This window comes from Hydra vulgaris, chromosome 03 (genome assembly GCF_038396675.1).
Source record: "Hydra vulgaris chromosome 03, alternate assembly HydraT2T_AEP".
NCBI lineage: Eukaryota > Metazoa > Cnidaria > Hydrozoa > Anthoathecata > Hydridae > Hydra > Hydra vulgaris.
The window spans coordinates 43443643-43455601 of NC_088922.1; the positions used below are offsets into that span (position 1 = coordinate 43443643).

Here is an 11959-nt window from a genome sequence, read left to right on the forward strand (position 1 = left end):
TAAAGAATTGAAAAATCATGGTTACAAACTCTCGAGATCAGGAGTTTACTTAAGATTACTTCCAAGCAGATCATTGAGCACAGAAGGAAAAAGACATGTTAAAACTGCACCTGTCCGGTTAATAAGAGCACAAAATTCTGAGCATAAATATCATGCAGACACAAAATTTGCCAAATCATCCATTAGTGCCCTTGAAGAACTTGCGGCAGTCTTGGGTCCTAAAAAAGTGACGTTTCACTCCCAGGATGATAAAGCTAGGGTGCCAATTGGATTGACAGCTGCAAGCAAACAAGCACCAATGATGATGCTTATTAAGTACAAGGTAACTTTAGCTGATCATGATTTTGTAATTGCCCCTCAACACAAACTTATTCCTTCAGTAATTGCAGTCATAGAAATTAAAAGGATTGCATGAAAAAAACAAGCAGTCACATACTCTGGCCCAACATACATAGCAATCAGAAGTGCAAAACATGATTCATCAACAGCAGTTAGTCACTTAGAAGACATGAACAGAATAAACCATCTTCCTGCATTTAAAAGCAGCTTATTTACTGAAGATGGAGTTAGCAAACCAATCATGATTATAACTGTTGATGGTGGGCCAGATGAAAATCCAAGATACGAAAAAACAATTCATTGTGCCAAGACTTATTTCAAAGAGCATGATCTTGATGCAATGTTTGTGGTCACTAATGCTCCTTGAAGAAGTGCCTTTAACAGGGTTGAGAGAAGAATGGCTCCCCTAAGCCATGACCTAGCAGGAATTATACTTCCATTTTATCATTTTGGAAGCCATCTTAATTCAAGAGGAGAAACAACAGACAAAGTTATGGAGAAGGCAAACTTTACCAAAGCAGGTGAAGTTCTTGCACAAATTTGGTCTAGCACAGTCATTGATGGATTTGAAACTAAAGCCGAGTACATAAAACCAAACAGTGAAAAATGTGTACAGTTAAAACATTTTGGAGCAGAGTGGGATGCTAAACATGTCAGAGAAAGTCAATACTTCCTTCAAATTGTAAAATGTAATGATCAAAAATGCTGTGGTCATCGTCGCAGCTCACTGTTTCATCTTATTCCAACTGGTTTTCTTCCACCACTAATTTCTTTGTTCTTAGGAGAAGATGGTCTTGAATGATATAATACAAAGAACAACTTTGCATCTCTCTTTTTAAACTTATCACTTTGCAAAATAATTTTGCCCACGACAGTTACAAAAAAGTATCCCAATGGATTGCCATACGACTACTCATGTCCAAGCATTCAAAATTCCTTACCAAAAAGATTTTGTACCAATTGCAGTTTATATTTTGCAACTATCAAATCAATGAAACAACACAAAACAGTTTGCTCAAGTATTGGATATTCGAATGAAATTCAAAAAGTTAGACCTCAACCCTTTATTGCTCAACGTCTATCTGACCTCATGTGTGTCTTTTTAAATTCGGACAAAGAAACAATTGAGTGGTATGATCATTATGATGTTGATACCTCTGACCTCAACTGGCCTTCAAAAATTATTGAAGAACATGGAACTCCAATGCTTGTAGGTCAAAGTCCGATTTGGGAACAAATTTAGGTTTTAGACAGATATTTACCAATTGTATTTTTTATAAAAATAAACTATTACAATTAAAATATAAACTTATAAAAAAATTTTTTTGTCACGTCACACAGGGTGGGGGGGGTGGGGGTTCTTCAAAATGCCACAAAATGTCACATAGGGGAGGGTGTTAGAAAAACGACAAAAAAAATAGAGGGGGGTGTTAGAAAAACGACAAAAAAAGTATTATTTGAACAGCCCCTAAGTACACAGACAGGGCCAGCGCGAGTAAGTATCACGTGGGGGGAGGGGTTGTGTCAATACGATTTTGCCAACTTTAAAAGAAAAAAGGTACTCGTTTTTTAAAACTTGCCGACTCGCTTGTTCATTAGTATAAATAATAACTTTAACGAACAATCAACTCAACAATTTTATTTAACATTTATTTAACGTTTATTTTAAGAAAAATTTTGCACGCTTTTAAGTAAAATATCTTAGTAATTGAAGAAAGTAATTGTTTTAAATTTTAAATTGCATTAAACTTAAGCGATATTTTGTACGCTTTTAAGTAAAGTAAAGAAGCGCACTGGGAAAAAAGTAATCATAAATTTTTAAGGTTTGTTTTCCTGTTTATTTTTAACAAACTTTTGCTTATTTATGTAGGCTATTTTACTTAATTTTAAAAATAAAAAATAGTGGAGTGTTTAAATTTTGTTAAAAAAAGATGAATCCGTTGAACTACGAAGTCTATTATTTACTTAATAATAATTTATTCAATCGAAGTAGGCATATTATAGTTTAAAAATGCAATCTGTTCTCCATGCTCTGGTAATAGTCTGTTTCTTTTTGCTTCAAATATGTTTCCAGTTGTGCTAAATAGGCGTTCACTTTTTACGGATGAAGGAGGCGCGCACAAAACTTTCTTTGAAAACTTTGACAAATCCAACCTGTAAGTATCTTTATCAGAGCAAGTGTTACGGTATGCACCCAACCACTTATAAGGGCATTCATTCTTTGGCAGTATTGGAAGGCTAAAGTAGAAGTTGACTTCATGGGTGCTGATACATAAAATATAAGTGATAATGTTAGGTTTATATTTTAAAAGTATTAATCTTTAAACAACCAAACAAATTAAAAGAAGACTCTTATCTGTCTTTTCAACTATAAAGTATAAAGAACGGAGATAAAAAAATTGCTTATTGATAAATTATAAATAATTTTGGCACCCGATCCTAAGTAAAATTTGTCGATCTCGTCGAAATAAAACGTCTCTGTGTATTCCGATCTCATCAACCATGTATTCGCAACACCGTCACACGTGTGCCAAGATTTTTCGATGTCATCGAGTTATGAGTTCAGAACAATTTAATATTAAAAATATTTCTCATAATGACGTTTAATATTCTGCGGCAGTATATCAACATATTATGTTAATATTTAATACTATTATATTTTTAACATTTTTCGTTGTTTATTTACATTTATGATTATATATATAAATATATATATATATATATTTTATATATGTATATATATATATATATATATATATATATATATATATATATATATATATATATATATATATATATATTATATATATAATATATATGTAATATATATAATCATAAATAATATGTAATCATAAATATATATATATATTTTATATATATATATATATATATATATATATATATATATTCATGTAAATTATGTTAGTTTTTTTACGAATAGAGTGCTCGATGTTCTTAAAGAAGAGAGCAGTAATAAATTAGTAAAAAACACTAATCTATCTTCAACAAGCTGCTTCTCCTTTGACAGGTTTATCAGGAAGACATGATGGTTGACAGGTTCATCTGGATATACATATGTATATATATATATATATATATATATATATATATATATATATATATACATATATATATATATATATATATATATATATATATATATATATATATATACAGATTCCAGGGCTTAACGAAAATCATTTGAAGTTTGAAAAAAAAATTAGTTTTCATGAACTTTACTCTTTTATACCTTTTTGTATGGTTAGGCAATAATATTAAGGTTTTTTGCATCAATTAGTGCTACTCAACCTCTTTCCAACCACATATAGAAAGCACTATGCTTTATATGCTTCACTTAACAAACTGAACACACTTCACTATGCTTTATATCACTTCACTAACTGAACACCATAAAATCAATGGTAATGTTAGTATCAAGTTCGGTGATTAAAAAAAGTAAAAAATAACTTAATACGTAATTTATTATTAGTTATTTAATATATAACTCGATGACATCGAAAAATATTGGCACACATGTGACGGTGTTGCAAATACATGGTTGATGAGATCGGAATACACAGAGACGTTTTATTTCGATGAGATCGACAAATTTTACTTAGGATCGGGTGATTTTGGACATAGGCAATCAAAAATATTTCAAAAAATTAAAAAAAGTAACATGAAATATAAAAATTAAAATATAATTCCATTTAACTTATATATTTAATGTATAGACAACACGTAAATCATAAACAGATTTTCTTACCATTTTTCTTTGACTGTTTGAGTTTTTCCCATTGAACTAGTGCTTCTTTTTCTTTTCCCCCGTCCGTCAGAACTTTCTGAATTTTGTAGGGCATACTCATTTGCACCAAATTGGTGGAAGAAGCTATATATGTCCATGCCCATAATTTTTTTTTTCTAATGGAGAACCATGGTCATCAAAATCTGAGTCGGACTCATGAAGTTTAGAATCTGAAAATGAGTTTAATGATCTTCTGAGTCTGATCCACTACCTCTTGCTACACATGCAGTTTCTTCACTCATTTCCTTTTGTAGCACTTTCGAAGTGTTTTAATATGCATACAAGCATTTCAGCAAGTTGCCATTGATTTTCCGTAGGATTCTTTGCATTTGTTTGAGTTCTGGTAATGCAAATCAATGCAATAGCTTTTTTCTGCTCAATGAACCTCTCAAGCATATAGTATGTTAAATTCCATTTTGTGGAAACATCTTGAAATATTTTGTAATCGGCAATTTTAATTGACTTTGAATTTCCTTTAGTTTAGTCACAGCACTGGATGAGTGGTGGAAATGTCCTGCTAATGCTCGAAAAACAGCAATTGCATCACTTGTTGTTCCTTGTTCTCTAAAGATCTTTTTCTGAATACAAAGTTGTAAAGTATGTATCAGACACGGCAGATGTTTATCGCCCAAATTTGACTCTTTAATGGCAGCCATTACATTGGCTGCATTATCAGTTAAAACTGCATAAATCTTTTCATGGGGAATTTCCCATGTTTGTAGCGCTTCATTTATGAATTTGCTTATATTGTGCCCTGTGTGCGACTCAGGGAAGTGTGTTACTTATTAGATGACATGGTTAACTATAAATTCGTGGGTTACAAATCAGCAGTTAAACTGTAATACGATGTAATATAAAAAAGCAGTTAAACTGTAATACGATTGAATTGCGTGCTGACAGGTCAAACCATCACTAGTTAAACTTAAAAAATCTGCTTGATCCAGCTCATATTTTACTTTGGCGTTTATGGTTTCATACATCAGCGGAATGACTTTCGTGGAGAAATGCTTTCGACTAGGTATTGTATATTTTGGAGCTAAATTCTTTAAAAGTCTGGCAAAACCTTTATCTTCAACAATGCAGTATGGTTGCAAGTCTAAACATATCATTTCTCTAATAAGCTTGGTAATAACTTGAGCCTTTGGATTGTCAAGTTGCCACAATTCATTTCATTGCAAAATCACCCGCAGAGAGACCTGAAACAAATTCAACGAATGAAAAATATTATATAGCAACTAACAATGACCAGTGACGGATCTAAGTGATAGAAGTATGTATCATTCCCCCCTCATTTTGACAAGACTTGCCCCCATCCCGTCACAACATCTTGAATTCGGAATAGTAAATGAATTTAGTTACAGTTATCTGAGTTGCCTGTATCGATGCTCTTTGAAAAGAAGGTTTTGAGTTATTAGACACATGTGAGCATTCCTGCGTTTCATCTGTGGCTGTGCTGGTAATGATTTGCACTGATTCAACAGAGCTTGTTTTATCTGAGCATATTGTTTGAGTAGTGCAAAATTGTTTTACAGACTTTTGATTTGGATCTGGTGAAGATTTGTGGTTAACAGTCTTCGTCTGAGAATGCATCATGCTATGAATATTGTAATGCATTTTTTTCAGATAGTTTTGTAAATTTGTTGTTGACATGTTGTGTGCGTCTTTACTTCCTCAAGACAGAATCTTCTTGCAAAGTATGCAGATTGCCTTGCCAACATTCTCATCACTCACTTTGAAATAATTCCGTAAGGAATTTTTATGTCACGATGAGGTAGATGAAATTAAAAATTATCTAGTTTACCTATATTTGTAAGGAAGGTATATTTACTTTTACTAATGATCAAGCGTACAAAATCAAAAATCAAACGCAATTGATTTAAATTTCAATTGAGTTTTACTGCGTATTATTTTTTGACATAATCATTGTAAAACAAACTTTCATTTGCACGAAAAAATTTGAAATAAAAATTATTTCGTGCTTTAAAATTAACTTATTTGTATAGTTTTTTTCCATGCTTTATATAAGGTTACTTTCTATATATGTTTGTGTGCCACAAAATTTGAAATCAATTTTTGAAAGCTTTTTTCTCAACCAATTTTGCTCAAATTTTGCACACTTAATCATTTTCGATGACAATACAAGGAAATGGAAAAATTTGACCAAAAAAAGTTAATTAAGTTAACAAAAATTTAATTTGTATTTCCCCATAAGAACACTGAATTAATAAAAAAAAAATTTAAAAACGTAACAGTAATTTTTCCTTCTACAAAAGATAACAAAAAAAGAATTTCTAGGCCCAATAGAATTCTGCTTGCATAAAGCATGGATTTGAAAAAAGAGTTTTGTTTTGATTTACTAGTTATAGCATACAGAAATGATAAAAGATTTAAGGTTTACATTTTTACAACAAAAAAAATCTGAACCCATTACAAAATTTTTTGGCAAACATGTTTTGTTGCAGAGCCAAGTATTGCAATTTGTCTCTCGCAAAAAATCTCGCATGACATTATGTCCGAATGTAATTCTTTTTTACACTTTCTACATTTAATAACTTTTCTTCTTTTGACTGAAGGTGTTGTAATCAGTTCTATATTTTGAGTTACTTCTTTTTCTGCAGGGTTCGGCAATGGCATTATGAGTTTGCAGATGGTTTTACGCTTTTTAGCTTGCTTTTCAGCTAATCTGAGTTGCTTAACTTCTTCTCTTTTTTTGAGATGATCTGCAACACCGTGTTCTGTAATACATTGGCCAGCAAATTTTGTAATATTAGGTTGCTTCGTTTTTTTTACATGAGACTGATTTTTTTCTTGAAAAAAACTCTTTTTCCATTTCGATTTTCATTCTCTCATGTAGTGCTCTGTACTTGTCGAACCTCGAAGCTGCTGTTGCTGGTTCAGAAGATAATGCTAAAGACTTTATTGTTCGCAATGGCGTTGAAGACGTCGGTTGATTAAACGTTTCGGAGATAGCTAATGCCTGTTGATTGATTTTGTTTTTGTTAAGTGGAAATAACCTAGTATATTCAAAACCAGCACATAGCGAGCAAACGTGTAAAACACTTACCACTCTCATACACCTGTTTAAGCAACATAGGAAAATTTTCTTTATCTAAGTTTTTGCATTTTGCAAAATTTTCTTTATCTAAGTTTTTGCATTTTGTGTCTTTGTAATATTTGGTAAGAACTGCCAATAGGCAGTTCTTACCAAATATTACAAAGTGCCAATAGGCAGTTCTTACCAAACTGCCAATAGGCAGTTCTTACCAAATATTACAAAGACACAAAGAGCAAAAACTTAGATAAAGAAAATTTTCCTATGTTGCTCAAACAGGTGTATGAGAGTGGTAAGTGTTTTACACGTTTGCATGCTATTGCTGGTTTTGAATATACTGGTTTATTTCCACTTAACAAAAACAAAATCAATCAACAGGAATTAGCTATCTCCGAAACGTTCTGAAGAATATGAAATGAGTGGGCTGGTAGACAAATCAAAATTATATTGTTTTCCCGACATAGCAATACAGCTGCTAAACTGACGTGAGACGTATGTCCATCAAGATAAAAAATATGAGTACCACTAATAGCTTGAGATTCTGGTATATACACTTCCTTCAACCATTTAATAAATGTGTCATGCTCCATCCAACCAGATTTAGATATTTTATATTTGGTGCCAGTCGGCTACCTAAAGCCCACTCAGCTCTAAAATTTCGTTTTGCTTTGTATACCACGAATGGCGGTGTAAAGTATCCATCAGCATTACAGCAATTGTTCACTGTATAATGGATTTTTTCATTGTTACCAATGAATTTCAAAACACGCTTTGCACCTTTTTGACATACTACAGTTGCTTTGCCTTGATCACCACAGAAACCCGTTTCATCGCAATTCCAAATGTGACAACCAGAGGTTATCCCAGACAATTGATATTGTTTAGTGACAACTTCAAAATAATTATCGATTATTTCTTTCGTACAAGAAGCGGGTCTGGCAGGTACTGAAGTGCGAGTTTTTTTTGTTGAAATTTCTTTAGATCATTGGTTTATAAGTGCATAGAAACAGTCTTTGTCAGACCTGCCGTTTTTAAATAGGCCTGATTGATTTGTACGAAGAAAGTAACAGCATACGAAGTCCATGAAATCATTTCGTGTTAAACCATAACTCCAATCACATAGGAACTTAAACGCATGCACCATAATTGACTCTGTTTGCTGTGAGAGTACGGTTGTTGATCCTGATCCCTTGAAGCTTTCTTTGTTGTTGTTTTTGCGACCTATTAGAGTTGAGAATGGAATGCCATATTTGAATGCAGCTTTTCTGATTGAAGTATTTTTTTCTTTTATATCATTTAACGCAGCTTCTATATCTTTTTCATTGTATGACTTTTTACTTGTTGTCATCTTGAAAGTGAATAATTAATAAATATCATTGAGTCATTTTTGTAAAATAACTTTATATAGAAAGAACCCGGAACTAACACATGAGAAAATCCAATAATTTAATTCACCTAGGTATCTAATTTAAAAATTCACATATTACTTAATAAAGGAATTTAAAGTAAATATGTGAATGATCGGTTTTACCAGAAAAAATTTAATATTAATTTTTCTTACTTTTTTGTCTAATTTTTAACTATAAAACGAAAAAAATTATGTAATCGGTATTAAAATTAAATTTTCTACAAGATAGAGGTAAAATTATGTTTAAACGAATTATGGTTCCCGAATTATTGCGATAGAAAATAAAAGAAAAAATTTTTTAAACTTTTATAAAAATAAAAGGACTGAAAAATGACTTGGATTTTATTTTGACATATTTGCATAGAGGAGATGATTCTCTTTCTTCTGGTGTTTTTATTTTTTAAATATTCCTATCAGTTCCGGTTTTATTTAAATTTTTCGATCAGTTATCGAAAAAATATTATGATCGGTTTGACCCGCCTTTATTCTAAAACTTACGGGAAACTTTTACGATTCAAAAACACGCGGTATACAGTCGGTTAATGGTTGGCACGAAATGCCAACAGTTAGCCAGCTAAAACCAATACTGGCCCGTCAGTTGGACCAACTAAAGGGTGTTTACTGAGTATATATATATATATTATATATATATATATATATATATATATATATATATATATATATATATATATATATATATATATATATATATATATATATATATATATATATACTGCTTAAGTAAATTATGTTAGTGTATTTTACAAATAGAGTGCTCAATGTTCTTAAAGAACAGAGAAATAATAAATTAGTAAAAAACATATATATATATATATATATATATATATATATATATATATATATATATATATATATATATATATATATATATATATATATATATATATATATGGTAATTCTACAGTTAAGCGGCCTAAAATAATTTTATTTTTTCGCTAGTTGCGCACTCGTCTGAGGAGGCTTCTTATACATTAGGAATATTAAGTGAAATAATAAAAGGAAAAAGATTGCTGCCCCATGCCAAACCCTTAGTCGATGTAGCAACACTTCCTTGTAGCAACAGGCTATAAGATATATATATATATATATATATATATATATATATATATATATATATATATATATATATATATATATATATATATATATTTATTAAATTGATATTTATACCAGATATACACTTTCAGTTATAAAAACTGTTATAAAACCTGTTTAAAAACAAAAACTTAAGCAGAAATTATCCGAAAATAACAAAAAGTATAAAAAGCGTTAAAATTAGTAAAGTGTACGTCATTGTGTACATCATTGCTACTTTAAAAAAAAGTGGTTGTTTAGTTTTTTTTTTAAATAATGTTGGTAAAATTCATCATTTCATGATGAAAGATAGGTATATTTCACTCTAGATATTATTAATGATTGATATAAAAGTAATTCCATTTGAACAATTTGCACAAAGAAATTCTTGCACAAACGCTCATAAAAGCTGTAGCACTTAAAGTATAAAAGAGTTTCGGGATACAAGAAAAAGCAACGAGTATTTTAGGAACAAGTAAATTACTAAACTAATTGTAATATGGTTAATGTTTGGTTTGTGTGTTGATGTAAAATTAAGATTGATGTTGGAATTGTATGTTAATATTAAAACAACCATTTGTTGATAAATCTGGAGAACTGCCTAAGTAAATTATGTTAGTGTATTTTACAAATAGAGTGCTCAATGTTCTTAAAGAACAGAGCAATAATAAATTAGTAAAAAACACTTATCTAACTTTTTTCTTCAACTTGAAGTTTCACCATTGCTGGATCAGGGTCTTCCTTTTTATAACAGCAGAACTCTTCCTGATGATCCAGCAATGGTGAAACTTAAAGCGTGTTTACTGAGTATATATATATATATATATATATATATATATATATATATATATATATATGCATATATATATATATATATATATATGATGTATGTATATACATATATATATATATATATATATATATATATATATATATATATATATATATATATATATATATATATATATATATATATATATGTATATATATATATATATATATATATATATATATATATATAAATATATGATGTATGTATATATACAGGGTGACTAGAAAATTCTGGCACTCATTTTTATTAGTTCATTAGACTTAAGAAAATGTATTATTTGTCAATATTTTTGTTTCCATTTCATTCCTATGTCAATTCTTAATCGTATTCAGGCATTTTAATTTAAATCTATTTTATTTTTAGTATGAAAGTCACAAAAGACCATCGAGTTTTTATATGCACTGGAGCAGAGATAGCAAAAAGACTTAAAATTCCTCGAAGAACTGTCTATAACAATTTGTTATAGACAGTTCTTGCAAAATTATTATCAAAAAAGTGCGTGATAGAATTTGTCGAAATCCAAGGAGGTCGATGAGAAAAATGGTAAATGATTTGCAAATAGCTCGTGAATCCCTGAGAAAAATATGCAAGGGTAAGCTAAAACTTATCCCATACAAGATCCGAAAAGCTCATCTTCTTACATCTAATATGAAGAAAGTAAGAATGGAAAGATGCAAGCTTTTGCTCAAACTTTTTTCTTCGACGCGCTACTCAGAAATTGTTTTCACTGACGAATGTTTATTCAATGTTGAAGCTTTCTTAAACCATCAAAATGATCGGATATTGTCCAGAAGTATCAGTGATGCAAACATGAAGGGTAGAATCGCTTCTTGTTTAGGACATCCGCAATCCGTTATGGTTTTTCGAGGGATAACTTTGGATGGCAAAACTCCGTTAGTTTTTGTGGATTCTGAAGTTAAAATTAACAGTCAAAACTATTTAAATGATGTCCTTATAAAAGAAGTACTTCCATAGTCCCAATCACACTTTGGTACAAAGCCCTGGACATTTCAACAGGATTTAGCTCCTGCCCACAAGGCAAAAATCGTTCTAGGGTGTTGCAAAAACAATTTTACAGATTTTATCTGCGCCCAGGAACGGCCTCCCTACTTGCCAGATCTCAAACCGTTGGATTATTTTTCTGGTCAGTTTTGAAGACCAAGGCATGTTCTATCCCTCATAGGAGTTTGGACTCTTTGTGCCGAGCACTTTAGAAGGAATGGAATAATCTTTCTCCAGAATACCTGCGCGCCGCAGTCAATGATTTCCCCAAGAGACTTAGGGCCTGTATCAAAGCTAAAGGCGGTTATTTCGAAATCAAATTTTGTAATGTGATTGTTAGTTGTTAGAATAAAGTTTATTTTTAATCTTATTCGCCTTTTTTAAATTTAGTCGTTTTTATGGCAATTTTACTATGTGCCAGAACTT

At 30.6% G+C, this 11959-nt stretch overlaps 1 protein-coding gene across 1 annotated transcript; it reads left to right on the plus strand.

The window, feature by feature from the left end:
• Positions 1 to 11071: 11071 nt before the first annotated feature.
• On the plus strand, positions 11072 to 11506 carry LOC136078700 (uncharacterized). Its single transcript, XM_065794487.1, has one exon. It carries the CDS (start codon positions 11072 to 11074, stop codon positions 11504 to 11506), a length of 435 nt encoding a protein of 144 aa, XP_065650559.1.
• Positions 11507 to 11959: the final 453 nt, after the last annotated feature.